This window comes from Sminthopsis crassicaudata, chromosome 2, assembly GCF_048593235.1.
Source record: "Sminthopsis crassicaudata isolate SCR6 chromosome 2, ASM4859323v1, whole genome shotgun sequence".
NCBI lineage: Eukaryota > Metazoa > Chordata > Mammalia > Dasyuromorphia > Dasyuridae > Sminthopsis > Sminthopsis crassicaudata.
The window spans coordinates 132,843,441-132,865,195 of NC_133618.1; the positions used below are offsets into that span (position 1 = coordinate 132,843,441).

A 21,755-nucleotide genomic window follows, 5' to 3' on the forward strand; every position below is an offset into this window, starting at 1 on the left:
CCTGATTTTCCTATGCACTCAATAATTCCACCTCAGTTTCCTTTGCTACTACATCTTCAATCAGATCAAACCCACTAACTGTGAGAGTATCTCAATGATCTGCCCTCATCCCTCTTCTCTTTTTATTCTTTTTCACTTGGTGATCTCATCAGGTCCAAGTATCTGTATGTAGATGATTCCAAGGTCAGTATGTCCAGCCTATTCCTCTCTCAAGTAATAAGTCTTGCATTTTCAACTGGCTTATAGACACCTGAAATTCCCAGCATCTCAAATCCAACATGTTCAAAACAGTACTCATTATCTTTTTCCTCTTCCAAACTTCCCTTTTATTGTACAGGACACTACCTAATCATTCCAGTTTAACTTTTTTTCTATTACTCATCCCTCACAACCAATCCATTGCCAGATTTTGTCATTTCTACATTCACAACATCTTTAATATACATCTCCTTTTCTTCACTCATATAGCAGAACCCTAGTTCAGGTTCTCATCATCTCTTGCTTAATCTATTGTAAAAGCCTTCTAATTGATCTTCCTTTACCAAATATCTTTCCACCTTAATCCATCTTCTACTCAGCTATCCCGATTGATACTTCTAAAGTTTAGGAACCCTTAGTTTTTGAACCCTTTGCTTAATGAAACCTAGTGGCTCCCTATACCTCCAGAATCAAATTTAGCCATTTAAAAAACTCTTTTTAACTTTGCCCTGTCCTATCTTTCCAGTCTTCTTATCCTTCATTCCCTCCATCATTCTAGGATCCAGCTGCATTGTTCTTTTTATAGTTCCTTTAATAAACATTCCATCTCCCTCTGAAAAGTCTACCCTCCAAGTTGGAATGCTTTGCACCCTTCATCTTGATCTCTTAAGTTTTCTAAAGTTCCTTAAAGACTAGGCTCAAAGTCTACCTTCTGCAGCAGGACTTTCCCATTCCCTCCAACTCCTAAATGCCTTGCCTTTCTATCCTTCACTTAATTCTGTATCTAGTTATTTATATTTTTTCTCTCCTTGGCTCTTATCATTACAATGTAAGCTCTTGAGGACAAGAATTGCTTTTTTCCTGTCAAGGTCTGACATACAGCTTTTACTTTATAGATACAAGCACACTTAAGCTTCTGCCTTTGTGGCCCTCCTGGAATTTCTCTGCAATTCCCTCACTGATGGAATTCTTCATCTTTCCCCCTGCTTTTCAACTCCTTTCTCTGAAGACCAAGTTAGCACCCTGGATGCCTTAGAATCAGTTGGAGTCAGGATAAGCAAAAGTCCTTGGTCTTTAGGGGTAGAAGTGAAGGGAATGGACACAGGATCTCTGCGACCTCTCCTCTCCTCTCCTTTTCTATTGCCAAAGTGATTCTGGCTAGTCTCGCTGCACCCCCTAATCCTTCCCACAACTCTCTGTATACACCAAACGATTGGGCCAGCACAGAATAGTGGGAAGGGCCATTTTCCAAGCATATGCTAATAGAGTATTGTCCAATCGGTAATTAGCCTTAAGTGCTCAGTTGTCTGACCTCAGTGCATCAATTCAGAGTTTCAGCCCTTTACACCTTTCTATGAATGATTTTCCTCATCAGAAATGGAAGTTCCCTGAGGGTAGGGCCAACTTTTCTTCCTGCAGGTATATGGAACACCATATATGACACACAGTAAGATTATTTGACTTGTTGATTTACTGATGGATGTTTGCTACTTATATGACCTTGGACTACATTTTTCTCATTAGTAAAATAAAGGAGTTGGCCAGCCCTTGGACTTAGGATCCCATTATTAGAAAAAGATCAAAGGAGGTTGGTCAGGAATAAGGTAAGGATGTACCAAAATACTCAGAGTGGCACTTTTTGTGGCATCAAAGAACTTAAAGCAATTGCTTGTGGAATAAGTCGCTGAACAAATCATGATACATAAATATAATACAATATGATTGCATCATAGGAACGAAAAACTTAAAAAGAAGCCTGGAAAGATTTCTACAAAATGAGGTAGTACTGTGGTACTCTGGATAGAACTCCAGAATTGAGGTCAAGGAAACCTGAATTCAAATTCAGCATCACACACTTACATACTGTGAGACACTGGACAAGTCACTTAACCTTCATCTGAATCTTTCCTCATTTATATAATAAGAATAATAATAACACCCCAGATTTGTTGTGAAGATATTTAAGGTAACATTTATAAAGCACTTTGCAAATCTTCACCCGCTATATTTAGATATATTATTATTATTTTGAACTGATAGAATGAAGTAAGCAGAACCAGAAAAAAATGCACATAATTACCACAACACTATAAATGGAAATAATAGTAACATGAAACTTCAATTCTTGACTCCAAGTTCAACTATTCACTACACTATAGTGCTTCTCATAGTGAGCATGGACAAACTGGCAGTAAAATGCAATAACATGGAACTAAACATACAATGAATACTAAATAATCATTTACAATTTAGTACAATTAAATAAAAGTAGGGTTTTTTTGTTTTTTTGTTTTTTTTGGTGCCATAAGCATGAGCTTTTCCAGCTTGCACTACTAAGTCAGTAGGGAAAGGTCAAGACAGATGTAGAAGTCAGATGAGGAAGGAGAGGAGCTTAAGTAGTGGGCCAGCTTAGCAAACATGGGAACCAACGTGGTCAGAGATCATTGGCTAAGTTACTATACCAAACTGAGCCAAAACTTGGCTCAGAAGAGATGAAAAAATATTCCTCTTTCCTTATTTTGCAAAAGTAGGAGGCAGTGGATAAACAGAAAAGAACAAAGAGAGAAAAACTTTAATGATAATAATATGAAAATTTCCAGAATACTTTCACCACATCATTCCATGAGGGAGGAATGAATGAATGAAAAATACATGAAGTATTTTAGTACAAATATTACTTTCCCATGTGGATGTAATATAATACTTTATTTTACAGTCTTCTAATCATGAAATATTACATATTACAGTTACCTTATTTCAATGTTATTTCAATTTCAATGTTAACTTCAGGAGAGAGACTTTGCATATTCACCAACACCTAGTATATATAAGTACACCACAAATGATCACCTAATTAACATTGGTTGAATGAATGATTATTCTTAATTCATAGCCCAGAAAACAGAAACATCTAAAGATGAAATGAGTTTCCCACAGTCATACGGACAGTAAGTAGCAGTTAGAAGGAGAATACAGAAACTTTGCAGAGGATCATTTCCAAAGAACAAGAGGTCAGTACAGTCAAATGCTACTAGAAAATACATGGGATAAGGACAGTGAAAAACATTTGATTTAAAGAGTTCCACTTTCCAATGATTCCATTGTCTAAAGTATAAAAAGCTATGTAAAAACTGATAAGGTTAGAAAAGATAACCTTTATTGGCAATGGCAAGTGGAATTCCTGTGAAAAGAACAGTTAAAAAAGGCTACCTGGATCCAACACCCACTGACACTGTTCAATTCATACCAATTTGTTCATATCTTTCAGGGAATATAAATTTTAAACACATATACTTTCATTCTCTCAAATTTCAGTATTTTCTAGTTTCCCTGTTTTAACTCCTAAACAAAGTTAAGGATTTTAATAATTTTATAGTAATCTATAGTAATCACAGAAACAATTATAAGCTGATTTTTGTGGTCTGCACTGCAGTCTAAAGAAAAAAATAACCTTACGTTTCTGAAGTAGCCAGAAAAGGAATACATAATACAGTAAATAAAATATATTCAATGTTCCTCTTTCAAAAACAAAAACAAAACCTTTAAGATCATTTTCATCTGTGTTGAAAAATAGTTTTGTTAGATTTAGCAATGTGGACAGGGTCTAGTAGAATATCACAGCATCATTAATTGTTAAGTGAATCTCAAGGGCTTTAAAGCATGATCTTTTAAGAACAAAAAAGCATCTTTGAAGTATTTTTTATATTGAGCAAATACAAATGATCTCAATTAAAAATTTTTTTTACAAGATGTTAAAGTTAAATTTAGTTCTCTGATTAGAATCGGGCTGCTTGATTTGATTCTTCACAAATCAAAATAGCAGATAAACAAGTCAATCAGAGTGATCAAGTACCACAGTGTTGAATGAGAAACCAATGATTTAAATTAAGCTAGTCAAATATCTGTAAAAAAAAAAAGGAGGAAAAATAAGGCTGCAGTTTCCATATACTCCCAATTTAATGAGAACTTTCCAACCCTATCACGCAGTTTTTTGAAATTTAGTTTCAATAGTGACCCCATAGATCTGATTGTCTAGACTGGAGGTGTCTAATAGCCCTGAAGATATCCATCACCAGCAACAGGCTCAAATCAGATTAAACTGTAATTAGAAAATATTTAACAAAATAAATAGAAATGCAATTAAATATAGACAATGCTAATTTGTGGTTTTCTAAATAAGTATGTGGATAGCAGGGATCTGTTTCTATTACATTTTCAGTGCTAAGTGACTAGAAATTAAATAAATACTTGGTAGAGTTAAGTGATTTCAGAGGTTAGTATGCTGATTATACACACCTATAACTAGTTTTATAAAGTACACATAAATAAAAAGTCAGTGATTTCAAACTGATTTCTAAGAAACAGCCAGGATTCTTCCAATCATCTCCTAGAACAAAGCTAATTCTTAAACTGTGAGTTGAAACCCCATATGGGATCATGTAACTGAATGTGGGAGTCATGAAATTATGGTTTATTATGTTTTATTTGTATACCTATTTTATAAACCTAAATACATGGGATTGTATGAAAATTTCTCGGGGAAAAAAAAAGGATTGTGAATGGAAAAAATTCAAGAAGCCCTGTCTATAAGGAAATTTTATGGTGGTAAAACATTTATTTAGTATCTGCTCTGTTACCTTTATTGCTACTACAATACAAAGAGGCTACAACACCACCAATCCAAGAGGAAGACTGGGAGTGGAAGGTTTATAATATCTAGGCAAAAATCAGGGCAAAAAGATTACAAAGCCTCCTTCTAGGGAAAGGAGCTTGGATGACCTTCACTTTAGGAGAAATTATATACAATATAAATAAATAAGTAAAAATCACATAAATTAGGTGTGATTTTTTTTTTTTTTTTTTTTACTATAAAAACGGGATTAAACATAAGGTCTCTATGAATAACCATCTGTCTTTGGGCACTAAAAATACTATTAAATATGGATTACTTTGTAGGAATACATCTCTTTCATTAAAAAAGTATATCTGTATTTAGAGGATTCAGGGCAATGGATCCTCATGTACTCCTACTTTAATAGGATATCTTTAATCAGTGAACCAAGAAGCTAACCCCTGGCTAGCTTCTTTGTTCACCAATGACTGTAAAAGTAAGCAAACTCTTCCAGAGCTATGTAGACTTAGAACTGATTCTCTTTCTAGGTAGGAATATGTTATCTGGTCAATTTGATTTTTAAATATATAGATTAATATATATATATATATGATATTATATGATGTATCCAAATATATAAATTTTAATCTATATTATAGATATTATAGATAAAATTTATATGTAGATTAATAGAAACTCACTTTATGTCTATAATTATACCTAAGTCTAGTAAAAACTCAACCAAAACATAACCAGTCAGAATATTTTCTTTAAGCTTTTAAGAAAAAAAAATCAGCAACCTATATTAAAAGCCACTAATAATGCCTACAACAATAATTACAATAACAGGATGAGATATTTATCCCTGTTATCCTATCTTCTATTGGAATTGTAGTGCCATCAGGAAGCCTGTATACTAATACTTTTATTTCAAATTTAAAATGCACTTATTTTATCTACTTTTGTAATAATTTTTAGAACATTAAATATAAAATAGAATATAAAGTTGTCCCAATTTCTATCTGAACCCAACTGACAAAGATGAGAATAATTATTGTAGTTATAATAATAATTATTATCATTAATAATAACAGGAGACAGGGTCAAGATGACACATGAGTCTCATCATTTTGGCCTACCTTACCCAATAATTCCTCTTCCTCTATAACAATCTAGAAAACACCAGATCATATTGTGATCCTTATCACAAAAGCCAAGAAAAACTCAGTGAATCATTTTTCCAACCCATGATAATTTAGCGAAGACAGAGGTCTGCCAACACTGGAGTGAAGGATTGCCAGGAATGTATCAGTAGTACGGGGAAGCATTCTAGTGCTCAGTGACAGAAACCAAGTCATAATTTTGGGGCAGAGAGGAGCAGTGGAACATGAAAAGGACATTAGCTATGGACAGAGTAAAAACCTTAGCAAAATGCTCTGAGCCCAAGAACTGAGGTGAGACTCAGTTTTAACCTTTAACCCTGCAATAAGCTATAGGAATAATCAAGATCAAAGAGGGATCCAGTAGTTCAGTCAATCTGAACTTGCTTAAGTTCCCAGTAGGCTAACAGTAACTGAGTTCAATAGCAGCTACTAAAACTCAACCCAAAAGAACCAAATTTAGGTCAGTACTCATTTCAAAAAAGCAAAAAAACAAATCTTTCCCCAATTCAAATTACCCTGAAAGCATGGAAAATGTGCACACCTTTAGACTGAGATGTGAAAACAGCAAAAAAACATAAAAAGACAGAAACTGAAGCCAATGACAGTCCTGTCCAGAAGCGAGCCGAGACCTGCACTACACAAAGTCAAGAAGCAAGGTGAAGAATGGGGAGGGGGAAGGGGAGAATCTGATCATAATGAGCTACTATGGAAACATGGAAGAGATACATAAACACAGAAGATCACAATGACTTAAAAAGCCATACAGAAAAATCCCGATTAAATATAAGCTGCCCCCTCCCCCAGTTTTATAAATGAGTTGTGGAGATATTTTAAAAAGTAAAAAAAGAATATGTATGGAGGAATTGTATATGTCTGGCATATATTAGATTGCTTGTTGTCTAGGGGAAGGAGTAGAGGAAGAGAGTGAGAAAGGTTTGGAGCATGGAGTTTTGCAGGGGTGGGGGTTGTTTTTGCACATATTTTGAGAACAAGAAGCTTTTTTTTTAAGTAAAAAAAGATTTAAAAAATGAAAGAGCAGTAGAGAGAAAATGAGAAAAGAAATTAGTTATATAAGAAAGTTATAAAATTAACAGCTTTATAAAAGAAGTTTAAAAAAAAAACTATTAAAGAAAACAACTTCTTAAAAGCCAGTTGTTTAGCTGTTGCTTGCGGCAGACATCCCCTTAAAACCCTGAAAGGTTTGAGGTCTGTCAGTTAGCCTCAGCTGAGATAGTTTTACTGCTGTAATTGCTACATATAGTATAGTTTTTTGGAGCATATATCTATGGCGCCACCAAAGGTATCCTCACACCAGAACTGCTAGTCTTCCCATATATAAAAAGGACTTTTAATGTCAAATGGATTATTTTGGATTTGATCCTGAAGGCAACAAGGAGTTAGTCAGCAGAGTTCATTGAGTTTTAAAGTGCTATGATTAGCTCTTTAGTTTAGAAAAGTATTATAATGGAAGAATGGATAAAGTATTGGAGTAGGGAGAAACTCGAGGTCAGCAGGCCCGCCAGCAGACCTAACAGTCCAGGCGTAAGGTGATGAGGGCCTGTCTTCAGATGGGAGACAATTTTAGAGGAGAGAAAGGACTGTATGTGGAAGAAGTTGCAAAAGACAAATTGACAAGTCTAGGCAACAGATTGAATATGGGAAGCGGAAAGATGTGGGATGAAGGGTTTAGGTCGACTCCTGGAGTGCAAACAGGAGAGACTGGGAGAACAGTGCTCAAGCTCTATAGTAATGGGGAGGATAGGATGGAAAGATTTAGAGGAAAATAAAGGAATTCCATTTTGGACATATTGGGTTTAATGGTCAGCATAGAAACGGTAATTAAGACATAGTACAGAGGAAGAAAAGGACCCAGAAGAGAACCCTGAAAAATACCTACAGTTAGAAGAAATGACCTAGAAGAGGATCTAGCAAAAGATACAAAGGAGCAATGAGATAGAAAAAGAACCAGGAGAGAATAGTGTCGTCCCCCTCCCCCCCCCAAAAAAAAGAGAAATTAGAGAATATATGTGCATGTCCTTTAATCCAGCAGTATCTATACTAGGTCTTTATTCCAAAGAAATCATTAAAAAGGGGGAAAGATCCATTTATGCAAAAATATTTGTGGCAGCCCTTTTTGCATTGGTAAGAACTAGGAAGTGAATGGATGCCCATCAGTTGGAGAATGGTTGATTAAGTCATAGTATATAAATGTTATGCAATATTATTGAGCCATCTGCATCCTGAAAGAGGACTGTGGAGACTGAAGTGGATTAAAACAGTATTTTCACCTTTGTTGTTGTTTGCTTGCTTGTTTTCATATTCCCCCCCCCCTTTTTGAGCTGATTTTTTTTGAGCAGCATGATAAATATGGAAATATGTTTAGAAGAATTGTACATGTTTAGCTATATTAGATTACTTGCTATCTTAGGGGAGGGTGTGGGGAGAGAGGAAGGGAGAAAGATTTGAACACAAGATTTTACAAGGGTGAATATTGAAAATTATCTTTGCATGTAATTTGAAAATAAACTATTATTTAAAAACAAATTTAAAAAAAAAGTATAAAGGAGAAGTAATAAACAGTGACAAAGGCTGAAGAGAGGTCAAAGAGAAAGAGGGTTGAAAACAGGCCATGAGATTTGGGAACTAAAATCATTAGTAACTTTGGATAAAGCATAAAGACGGAGATAACATAGGGATTCTAGAAAAGCATAATTACAATAATATCAGAAGCCAGATCATAAGGGGTTAAGAAGATAGTGGGAGGAGAATAAAGGGAAAATGAGCGATAGGATGATAGAAGGGATATAAGGAAGGGGTGAGGTGATTTTCAGGATGGGGAAGACAGTAGGCAGTAGGGAATGAGCCAGAAGATAGGGAGAGATTGTGAAAGAGTGGAATAATAGGAGAAATTACCTCATATAAAGGGGTTGTACTAGAAGGAATTGATATAATGGAGGGGACCTGGAGATAGAGAGCAGACATCACTTGAATCTTACTCTCAAATGATTTAAGGAGGGAAGAATATACATACATGCACACACAGCTGGGTATAGAAATTCATTTTACCCAACTTACCCATCAGAAAGTAGGAAGGGAGAGGGTCTAAGAGAAAGGAAAGAAATAAGAGTAGATAAAAGGGGGAATTGGTCAGAAACAAAGCGGCCTCTTGAAGTCAAAAAGAGAATGATAAGTATAAGAAAACAGGTTAGGGGATGATGCAATCATAACTGTGAATGGGATGAACTCACCCCCAAAATGGAAGCAGATAGAATGGATTAGAAATCAGAATCCAACAATATGTGGTTTACAAGAAGCATATGAAATTGAAAGATACACAGAATTAAAATAAGGGGCTGGAGTAGAATCTACTATGCTTTAGTTGAAATAAAAAAGATGAGGTTAAGTAATTATAATCTCAACCAAAAGAAGAAAAAAAAATAGACCTAAATAAAAATGATAAACAGAAAATACAATTTACTAAAAGGTACCACAGGCAAAAAATTTATATCAATACTGTATTGCTGTTGTTGTTTGGTCCTTTGTTCTCAAAGAGAACCCAGACATAAGGGAAATGATGCCATGACATGCAAGTGAATTGGATTTAAGTGAGGGAGGGCTCTGCAAGGTTACTTGCCTCATTTTCCTCCCCAGAGTCATCTGGGTCCAGTGGCAAGATATAGATCAGTATAACTGAAGATGGCCCTGGATAAAATGGGAGACCTTGGCCTTTTTAAGCTAAGATCTTCAACAGCTCCCAGTTTGACTGAGGCTGCACCCATTCAATGATTGAGGCTAGATAATAGAGGCAAAGAATCTCCCCGTTCACCTAGTCAAAAAAAAAGAAAAGACAAGACAAGAAAAGACAAGAAAAGAAAAGAACAACCTCACAATCAAAATAAACAAATTTGGATGGGGAAGACCCTCAGGGTTTCTGGCCAAAGCAGAAATGACTGCTATTTATGGAGAATCTGAGTCAATCAGGACTCAAACAGGGATCCAGGTTTGAACTGGGACCTATTGATGGCCCTATCAATAAGAATCAGAGTATGCAATCAAGTAGCATAGCATATAAATTCCTAAAGGAAAAAATAAGTGAATTACAAGATGAATTAGCCAGTAAAACTATATTGGTGGAGGCCTTCAATTTCCCTCTGAGACCTAAATAAATCTAATCATAAAATAAACAAAAAAGAAAACAAGAAGCTGAATAGAATTTTAGAAATGATAGACCTATAGGAGTATAGAGTATATCTTTTCATGTATTGTGGCACAAGACTTCAAAAACTAAACTTAAAAATTAATTGGAAAACTCAATAACCTAATCTTAAAAGAATGAGTTGATCAAAGAACAAATCATAGAAACAATTTCATTAAAAATAATTATAACAATGAGACAAGATACTAAGGGAAAATTTATGTCTAAACACACCAATAAGAAAGAGAAAGAAACAAATCAATAAATTGGGCATGCAAATAAGAAAACTAAAAAACTACAACAACAAATTAATCCCCCCCCCCCCCAAAAGGGGCAGCTAGGTGGCACAGAAGACCTGAATTCAAATTTGATGCAGACAATTAGCACTAGCTGAGTGACACTTGGCAAGTCACTTAATCCAGACTGCCTCTCACTCCTCAAAAAAAAAAAAAAAAAAAAAAAAAAACAAAAAAACACACACACACACACACAAAAAAAATTAAACATTAAAACAGAAATCCCGAAAAATCAAGAGATTAACAAAACTGAAAGCAAAAAAAAAAAAATTCTTTGAACTAATAAATAAAAACTAGTAGCTGGTTTAAAACAAATAAGAAACAAGATAAACCATTGGCTAATTCAAGATTTAAAGAAAGAAGGAAATCAAATTACCAGTATCAAAAAATGAAAATGGAGAATTCATAATCAAATAAAGAAGAAACTAGGAACTATTTTATTTAACTACATGCCAATAAAATTGATAATCTAAATGAAATGGATGAATATTTACAAAAATCTAAATCGCCCAGATTAACAGAGTAAGGGATAGGATATTTAAATAAATCTATCTTAGATATTGAATAAGCCACTAATAAGATCCCTTGGGGGGTGGGGGTGGAGAAGAAATCACCATAGGACCAAATGGATTCACAAGTGATTTCTACCAACCATGTAAAGAAAAATTAATTACAATACTGTACAAACTTTTTGAAGGAAAAAAAAAAAGTAAAGGAGTCCTATAAAATTCCTTCTATGACCCAAATATGGTCTTTACACCTAAACCTAAGGAGAATCAAAACATATAGAAAGTGATAGACCAATTTCTCTAATGAATATTGAGGCAAAAGTTTTAAGTAAAACACTAGTAAGGCCATTACAATAATCTTTACAAAGGTCATATAGTACAACCAGACAGGATTGGAAAAATATAAACAGAACTGACCATATCAATAACAAAAACACATGGTTATTACATCAAATGTAATAAAAATGGATAAAATACAACATTCATTAATGTCAAAAAAATACAAGGTATAGGAAAAATGGAGTTTTCTTTAAAATGACTGAGTAGCATTTATCTAAAACTAAGCAGCAGCATTTTCTGTTATAGGGATGGATAATTCAGCAGCTTTTTCATTAAGATTGGGTGAAGCAATGATGTTTCTCATAATTACTACTAAATATTGTACTAAAAATACTAGTTATCGCAGGAAAACAAGAAAAAGATGTAGAAGGACTAAGAACTAAAGAGGAAATATAACTATCACTCTGCAGAAAATGTGATAGTTTATCTGCAGAACCCTAGAGATTCAACTAAAAATTTTAATTGAAATAATTAACTTCAGCAAAGTTGCAAAAAACAAAATAAACTTACACAAAATCATCAACATGTTTACATATTATCAATAAAATCTAACAGGAAGAGCTAGAAAGTGAAATTCCATTTAAAACAACTGTAGACAGCATAAAATACTTGGGAATCATCCTTCCAAGACACACATTGGAACTCTATGAATACAATTACAAAACACCTCACACAAATAATAATATATTTAAATATAATGTGATATAAATATTCATGGGAAGCCAATTTAATAAAACTGACATCACCAAAATTAATTTACTTATTTAGGACTAACAATCAAACTAACAAAAACTGCTTTACAGAGCTAAAAAAAACAACAACAAAATTCACCTGGAGAAACAAAATGTTAAGAATACAAAGGGAATGCACGGAAAAACTGTGAAGGAAAGGACACTAGGAGTATAAAATCTCAAACTAAGTTATAAAGCAATTACCATCAAAACAATTTGATACTTGATAAGAAATAGAAAAGTTGGTCAGTGGAACAGGTTAAATACACAATATGGAGAAAGAAGCAAATCATTCTAGCATTTAATAAACCCAAAGATCCCAGCTATTGGGTACAAACTCACTATTTGATAAACTTGTTGGGAAAGTTGGCAGAAAAAGTCATAGACCAACATCTTTATACTATATACCAAGATAAACTCAAAATTAGTGCATGTGACATAAAAGATATCACAAGGAAATTGACAGAGCTGGAGAAAAAATTACCACCATCTTGCTAATTTGAACCTAATTGACATCTCCTTCCTCAAATTGGAGGGCAGGAGGATAGAGTACCTAACTCCCAATTCTTTCCTTTATTAGAGGGCAGAGATTAGATTTGACCCAGCTCCTTCTCTTTGCCTCAATTGCTCTGCCTAGTTTCAATTCCTTGGAACAAGATGCTCCACTTTGTCCCCCCATTTTTGTGTATTCTTTCTTCTTAGACTGTAAGTTTCTTGACGTCAGAGATCCCCAGCACATAACAAAGTGCCTGAAACACTGGCATTTAAAACACTGGAAAAATTAATAAATATTTATAGGATTGGATAGAAAAAATTTATGACTAAAAAGAAGTAAAATGAATAATTCTGATAATATAAAATTCAAATCCTTTTGTACAAATAAAACCTATGTAGCTATAATTGAGAGAGGAAAAAATAAGAATAAAAAAATCTTTGTAGCAAGTTTTCTCATAAAGGTTTCATTTTTAAGGGTGAACTGAGTCAAATTTACAAGAATAACAGCCAATCCTCAACTAATTCGTGGTCAAAGACATGGATAGGCAGTTTTCAAAGAAAGAAAGACTATTAAAAGACATATAAAAAAAATGCTCTAAATAATTAATAATTTGCTAATCAGCCATTTAAGTCATGTCTGACCCTTTATGACCCCATTTGGGGTTTTCTTGGCAAAGATTCTGGAGTGATTAGTTGTTTTCTTCACCATCTCATTTTATAAATGAAGAACCTGAGGCAAACAAAGTTTAAGTGACTTGTCCAGGGTGACAGTGCTAGTAAATGTCTGAGACTGGATATAAACTCAGGCCTACATGACTTCAATCCTGTGCTCTATCCACTGCCCCACCAATAATTAAAACAACTCTGAGGTACCACCTCACATCCATCAGATTAGCAGAGATGTCAAGAATAGGTAAATGACAAATGCAGAAGGGGATGTAGGAAAATAGATATATTAATACACCATCTGGATCTGTGTCCAAAATTTTTTAAAGGGTGCATACTCTTGAGCTAGCAATATTTCTACTAAGGCTTTATTCCAAAGAAAACAAATAAAGAGGAAAAGGGCTCATTAGTATAAAAATATTTATAGTAGCTCTTTTTGTGATAGCAAAAAAAAAATAAATTAGTAACTAAGGGAATGCTTATCAATTAAGGAATGATTGAACAAGTTATATGGTACATAAATGTCATATAATATGATTGTGCTTTAAGAAATGATGAAGGTGATGGTTTTAGAGAAATCTGGGAAGACCTATAGGAACTGACACAAAATTAAATGAGAACTAGAAGAACAGTCTAGAGTGTAACAGCAATATTGTAAAGATAAGGAACTTTGAAAGATTTTGAAACTCTTATCAACACAATGACCCACCATAGTTCCAAAAGATTCATGATGAAACATGCTATTTACTTGCAGATAAGAGAATTAATGGATGCAAAGTGCAGACCGAAGCATTTCCCCTCACTTTTTGGGGAGAGAGAAAGGCCTATGTAGAAACTGCTTTGCCTGACTATATATATTTTTAATAGGTTTTGATTTTTTGCCTTCTCTTTGAGTAGGGTGGCAAAAGAAGGGAAAGTAAAGAATTTGGAACATGGAAAAACATTTTATTTTTTTTTTTAAAGTATCTTAAAGCTTTAAGAGTAGGTTGGTTGAGCAGCATTTAACCAGCTCCCTTAATACCTTCTATAACTATAGAAATGTAAAATAATATCAACTAATTTTCAGAATGATGACCTTAGCAAACTAGAACATTCTGAAAGAATTTTTTTTTAACTACAATAACAAAAACAGGAAAATATATTGGAATGCTATTTTATTTTTTAATTACCAGCATTTAAAAAAGTTCTTCTGGCTAAATAGAGTAATATTTATCAGTAAATGAATCCACAAGCTTTCACATTAACATTACAAGAATAAATGAGACAAGATAGAAATGAGAGTGCAACAGGAAAGGATAGGCTTGGAAATCTTATTACAATGCAAATATCGCTACTCCTACACTAAATTTGTCTATCTGTAAGATGGGAGGGGATGAATTAAAAAGATGATTTCAAAAGTTTATTCTAGTTTTAACAATTTATAATTCTAATCACTTTAAACTTCCCTTAGCTTCAGATCATACCAAAAATACAAAAAAATGTAAATATTTGGTAAATAGTAGCTTTACCCTGATATTTAAGTTTATCTCCCTGGTCTTAAAGAATCCTAGAAATTCAAATTCTCACTTTATAGAAAAGAAGGCTGAAATCATAAGATAAGACAGCCAGGGAAAAACTGAAGGATATAGCAGGAGAACTAAAATAAATACTTGTGAACTTTCAAAACTAAACTACTAAAAAAAAAAAAACCCAAACAAACAAAAAACCCCAACCTAACTAGTAAACTACTACTAATTACTAAAAACTATTTTCAAAAAGTTAAGTACTAGAGACTAAGGTTGAATCTATAGGTTGCAATTACCATTATGTTGTTTTACTTAGCTACTTGGGCATTTATACATATTAAAGAGTATATTGTTGAATTTGCTAGAACTTGTATGACACTTTGAAACAAAATTTACCAAAACAATTAAAAAAAAATGCTAATTTGCTAGTCATTCAGTTGAGATTCTAGACCCATACTCAAACCAAAAAGGATTTTATTTTTAATTCCATGAAGGAAAAAACTCTTTCCATGGGTAAAATATTACAGACTTAAAAATTAGGTTACATTAGACACTATCATGCTCATATATTTTGGTAAGTAAAGCAGACAACCATCATAGTTGCCATAAAAATATGGACATTTTCCTGAATCAATGTTGGCCAACCAAAGAAACTAACCAATCACTAACTCATATTCCATGAAAATATAGTAACAAAAATAAACTCTTAATTCTAGTTAGAGTTCAAAGGAGCTAGAAGAGACATCAATCAGAAGCCATCAAGTCCAAAGTTGCTCAGTTTGTTTGTAGTACATTTATACTGAAAACCACCCAAATGCCAAGTTATTTAGCAGCATGCATGATGTTATTTGGGAAAAAGAACTGTAATCCAAAGTTTTGATCAAAATATATCAATACTTAATTGGTATTTTATAAGTTTATCCAATTCTGCAAACTAATTTATTTAACAAATTACCAAGCATATAATCAAAGAAAGCTAAATGTAAAGACAGATTCCCCCAGCCTTGCACAATTCAAATGTTGCTAAAAATTCTGAGAAGACCTAAAAATGAGCAAATGGCACTATTCATCCTGTCTCTTTTGTCTTTTAACTCCAGCCTGAATAATCTGGAGCCTGCTACAAAAGTCCTTCAAAACAAATAACCCTATTTACATAAAGTTGCACAACAAGCAAGATATTTAGCATGACACTTTTTTATGAACACTTCACATTCACATTTCAACAAATTCCAGAAGAAACCAAAACTCAGCAGTATTATTCTTCAAGGAAAAGAAATCCCAGTAAATACATGAAATATTACAAAAAGCTAGATCCACTTACATTTTGCTCCTCTGGTTCTAATTTGGGAATTTTGTGCGACTTGCGCTCTTCTGATCTAGAAGAGTCATGCTTGTTACTTTTTTTCCTCTTTTCTTTTCTGCCTTCATGTTTTGATTTTGCGTACTCACTTGCCTGTACTTCATTTAAAAGGTCTCCACAGAGGGAGGACTCAAACAATTCCCTGCCATTCTGGATAGTTTTGGTTATTTTTAATTTAATTTCTGGTGAGCCAGTCTTCTTTGGAATCACAGTTTGTGGTACCGAAGGAGGAGGTGGTGGCTGTTGAGGGGAAGGTTTTTCCAGAACTTCATGTGGTCTTGTGTTTGAAATTTCAGTATGGTAATAGTCAGTGGGACTAAAGTTTCTAACTGCACCAAAACCATTGGCTGACCCATTGGGATACTGACTATATGTCTGGTATTTGGCTTGAGGTTCATACATGTTGATTGAGGGTGGATAGCCATTTGTAATTGGAGGAAGTTCCTCTGTGGTAGGTGGGTACTGAAAGCCTTGCTGCAGGCTGGTTTCATATGGTGTCTGGCCACCATCTTCAACAATATCACTGCTATTATCAAAGGCATCCTCCTGACGGATGTTGGCTGAGTCAATGAGTTGAGGTGGTTGCTGAATTGTGTTTCCCATGATCCCTTGCAAGAAAGAGAAAGAGAAATCCATTGTTCTGCTCCAGCATCCTTAACTTTCCCTTTCTCTCATAGGGCCTAAAAGTTCACAAGGGAAAAAAAAAAAAAAAAAAGAATTAGTTCATGTCCCAGAATAGGAGGTAAGCAAATATAAAAGCATATAGTAGGCATTCTGAAACTAATTTTTAACCCATAATGAACTGTCATTGGCTTTGAGTCTTGGGGAAGGGAGGGGAGGGGTCAGTGTTGTTCTCAAAATTACTTGCCTATAAGTCTTAATCCTGAAAACTTACTTATGTGTTTGTACCTCCTAATAATTTTGAGAAAAGTTTTAAAATATTTACAAAGTTCTCTCCCTCCCCAACCTCCCAGAAAGCATACCAATTTATCCACATCTCCTCATCTCATCAGGGATTACCAGATAGTCTAAGTTCACCCGGTCCTTAATGAACAAGAATTCATAACCACATAGAGTTCATATGACTTCATAAGTTTTCCCCTATTCTATCAAGACTTTTTGCCTTTAAAATTCTGGCAAAAGACTTTTCATATTCAAGTGCCTCAAAATGTCTGCACTCTTGAGATGATTTTGTGAAATGGCTGAGCAGCTATGAAAAAATACCAAAGTTTAAAATTCTTATTTCAGCATTAAGTTTTTAATCATCTTAATCTCAAGCTACAAAACAAATGTATGATTTTTACATTAAGTCATTGCTAATAGCACCAAAAAGTAACAGGGGATGGACTAAATAACCTCTAAGATCCATTCCAGCTTTTAAAGCTATGAGCCTATAAATACCTTTAGAACCTTATTCCCTTTAATACAGTCTTTAATCTTTCCCCGTTCAAAGAGTCTCTCCTGTCTTCCCTTATGCCTTTGAGCATCATTAGAACTTTTTTCTTTCTTTTTCTTTTTTAAAGGACATCCTGCTTAATCCTGCTAACGTGTATCACATCCCTTACCTTCTACCTGCTATCTTTACGATGCAAATTATATTCAGTGCTTTCAGGTCTCAGCCATATGCATTTCAAAATTCTAACTATATAACTGCTGCTCCAACCACAATGTTTAAACTGATTTTATAAAGGTCATTGACAAAACACCTCATTATTGACAAATGCTATGGGTTTTGTTTTGTTTTTTAACTCCTCATTCTCTGATCTCTCTGTAGCATTTGACTTAATTCCTTTAATCCTCTCATGTCTCTCTGTCCTGTGAGTTTTTTTCCCCTGGTTCTCCTGGATCTCTAATAATTTGTTTCTTTCTAGATCTTTATTGTCTTCTACTATATATTAGCTAGGCTGAATTTCCATTCTTTATTAACTAGAAATATATCCCCTTAAGATCTTGTCCTGTGCACTGAAGACTTACTCCCTCTTTCTCTTGATGAGTTCACCTTTTTTCATGGCTGCAGTGATGACTTTAAAATTCTTAATTTTATTCTTCATGTCTAAACCAAGATTTTAGCTGATATCTTATATGATTATAGAAAGTGAGGCTACAAGATTATCTGGTATAATCCAGATTAATAGGGAAATTATGCTTAGAGAGAGAGTAAGTTTATGAATCAACAATTCTTAATTTACAATCCAATGTTAAGCTACCTCATGACTAGACAGACTTCTAAACTAGTCTAGAATTTATATCTTCCCTAGATTATTTCCTGATTCTTCTTAAAAATATACCTTCTGTTCCCTTGATACATATCTCACTAGCCTCTCAAATATTATGTTCATTGCTGCTGCTTTCTCATGCTATTCTCTGGGAATCATTCTATATTCTCCTTTCTTGCTTGTTTTAATTTCTACACAACCTTCGAGGCTTGGCCCAAGTCCCTCTTGGTTTCATACAGCTTTTGGAACTACTCCAATCCATACCAATCTCTTTTAACTTTGGGTTCCCGTTGCAATGAGTCAAAATAAAAAAATTTAACAATTATTTTCTCATTGCTTTCTATATTCTAGTTTTGTCTCCCAAACTAAACTATAAATGCTTTTTGGGGCACACTTGACTTTGTCTTATATTAATGTGCCCTCAGCACATAAAACAAAACACCAAGGATTCTTAACTTCAGATTCATTTGTAAATTTATTTTAGGGAGCATTGTGAACTTGGATAAGAAAAAAATATTCATCTTTTAAAAAATGCACTTATCTTGGATTTCTTTTGTAACTTTATATATTTTATTTCATGCATTTAAAAATATTCTGAGAAGAGGGAGGGAGAGGAGGAAGCATCCATCCACTGGTTTTAATAGACTGCTAAAGGGATTCACAACACAAAAATGTTAAGAACTTCTACCTTAAATAAAAATATATACAAAATAAATGTTAAATAAATTTAGGATTTTTGGGTAGGATTATAAGATATATAATTCAGCAGCTTAAAAAAAAAACTATCAAAATGACCATGAATTTTAATGAATAAAACACAATAAATTAGAAAAGATATAACTCCATTTCATATGGCTTAAGGGGAAAAGGAAAAAAAAAAAGACAAAAACATAAAGAGATATAAGACAGCAATGGTTGCTAGAAGAGAAAGACTTTAGCCTTTCCACAGAGATGGTGCCTTGATTATTTGGTTATGAACAGCAATAAATTACATTAAATGCAAGCTGAGTATGTTAAATTGTTTTAGTTTCATCCTACTATTTTTTTTTTAACTGTATAAGGACTTAGGTTCTCCATTCCCATAAAACTAAGCACAGTGCTTTGAACAAAGTAGGAAAGTATTTGAGAATTAGACATTATAATAAAGTTACTACTTGGCTTACTGAAATCCTATCAGATCTGAGTGATGAATAATAGAAAAACTGAGAAAATTAATGACTGGCAAAAGTTGATGCAAACATACATATGAACTTTTCTATACAGTTATTGAATACCACGATAAGCAGTGTCCTACTATGAACAGAGAATTGACCTCAGAGTCCACAAAACTGACTTGCCTCTGATATACTGGTCCTCTTAAAGACTATTAAGTTTCAGAAAAGGTGCTGACCTGCACTAGTACTGTGAGTTTCCTTATCTAAGAGTTCCCTATACCAATGAAATCATATTCCTAGTTTTAGAAATTCAAAGAAAATTTAAATAATGACAAAAGCTATAAAATATTTAGATACTGAGAAAAGTAGGTGGCACAGCATGGAGAGCAAGAGGTCTCAAGAGAGGAAGATTTAAATTCAAATCTAGCCTAAGATACTTATTAGAGCTCTCTGCCTCAATTTCCTTAACTATAAAACAAAGACAATAACAGCACATATTTCCCGGGTTTACTAAGAAGATCAAATGAGATAACTGTAAAGCACTTATTTAGCATAGTTCCTATCATATCACAGACAATCTATAAATACTTATTCCTTTCCCTATTAAGCTACAAGAGTTAAGAAAGGCTCAATGTTTCCGGAAATGATAAAAGAAATGAAGGAGATTAGGATGACAATACAAATACTAATTCTTAGAATTGATTAACAGATTTAATACAGCAATAAACAAAATAACAAAAGAATTATAATACTAGAAAAAAACAAGTTTTTATGAAAATAAGAATTTGCTAATACTATAAACATCATTATAAAAGCTACCTTTTATTTTAAAAATGGAAAAATAAATCAATCAGAAAAGAGAATCCCAAAGTAGAAAGTGTACATAAGAGACTAATGTTGAAACACCTAATTTTCAATAAAAAATCTTTGGGAAAACTGGAACAAAGTACAGGGAAAAAAAAAAAAAAAAAAAAAAAAAAAGAAGCTTTTGTATATATTTTGTATTTCAAGTAGCTAGGAATAAATCAAGATTTAAACAAATATACTTATTTCATCTAATTTAAAAATTTTTTAAAAAGAATTTAAGTTGTACATAGTATTTTCACCTTTTTTTAATTGTTTGCTTTTTTCTCTCATTCTCCCCGCCCCCCCCCCCCTTTTTGGATCTGATTTTTCTTGTGCAGTATGATAAATGTGGAAATTTTTAGAAGAATTACACATGTTTAACCCATATTGGATTACTTGCTGTCTAGGATGAGGGAAGGTGGAGAGTGAGGGAGAAAAATATGGAACATAAGGTTTTGCAAGGGTGAATGTTGAAAACTATCTCTGCATGTATTTTGAAAAATAAAAAACTATTATAAAAATAAAAAAATTTCAGTTGTGGAAAAAATATTTTCCCATAATTTTCCATAAGACAAAGCATACATGCATGCATACCTACTACAAGTAAAAGAAAATAACCAAAATAAAACAATTTGGAGATATGTATGTATGTGTAAAAAACTATTAATTCCTCAGTGAACAAATACATCATAGAATGCATCAATTTATGAGAGGAAATATAAATTATGAATAATCATTTAAAAATTATTCAAACTCTATCAGAAAGGTCAGGAGGATATACAATAAGTTGTTATTTTTATATAGTCCTTTAAAATATAGTTTTGTATATAATAATTATGATTATATGAGTTTATAAAATTTTGACTTTTATCACTGTATTTGTAATGATTAATTTTATAGTTAACATTTTATGATCTGATTTATGATCTATGATTTCAGACTTTCATGATGTTAGCATAGTCTTCCACATAGTAAAACCTCAGTAAATGCTTGCTTGAATGTCTGATTCTATCATGTATGAACCCCTACCAACAGAGATACCAAATCTTCTATAAATTAGTAAAATGGTCTTTCAGAGTTTTGAGACCAAAGAAACTTATTACTCTAGTAAAAGGACTCTTAATTTGTTTTGTGTCATGGACCTATTTTGGCAATTCTATTAAGTCTATAGACTCATTCTCAATGTTTTTATATGCAGAAGATTACAAAGGAAAACAATTATATTACTTAATCAAAGTAGGCAAAGCCAAGTAAACAACATACAAAGTATGCTACATAGTATTTTAGTATACAATATAATCAATATATAATACACAATATAGTAACACAAAATTGTAATATACAACAGTAAATAATATATTAAAAATAACCAAAACAATGTAAGTGAAAGAATAACCATACACCATTGTTAGGCATGTGCTCCAAGGTTATTAATGGCTAAAAGAAGTCTCACGTATATCAAAATATTTA

General features: G+C 33.1%; 1 protein-coding gene across 6 annotated transcripts in view; it reads right to left on the reverse strand.

Annotated features, from left to right (window-relative positions):
- The window catches only part of NSD3 (nuclear receptor binding SET domain protein 3), a 139,166-nt gene that overhangs the window by 74,777 nt on the left and 42,634 nt on the right, over positions 1–21,755 (reverse strand). For 5 of the 6 annotated variants that reach the window (XM_074287257.1, XM_074287255.1, XM_074287256.1 and 2 more), the window contains exon 2: positions 16,031–16,749. In XM_074287257.1, the coding sequence (XP_074143358.1) occupies positions 16,031–16,705 (675 nt within the window). In that variant the 5' untranslated portion in view covers positions 16,706–16,749. Of the gene's footprint in view, positions 1–6,514; positions 6,639–16,030; positions 16,750–21,755 lie in introns of those variants that run through there. The other variant, XM_074287258.1, reaches the window with a different exon arrangement.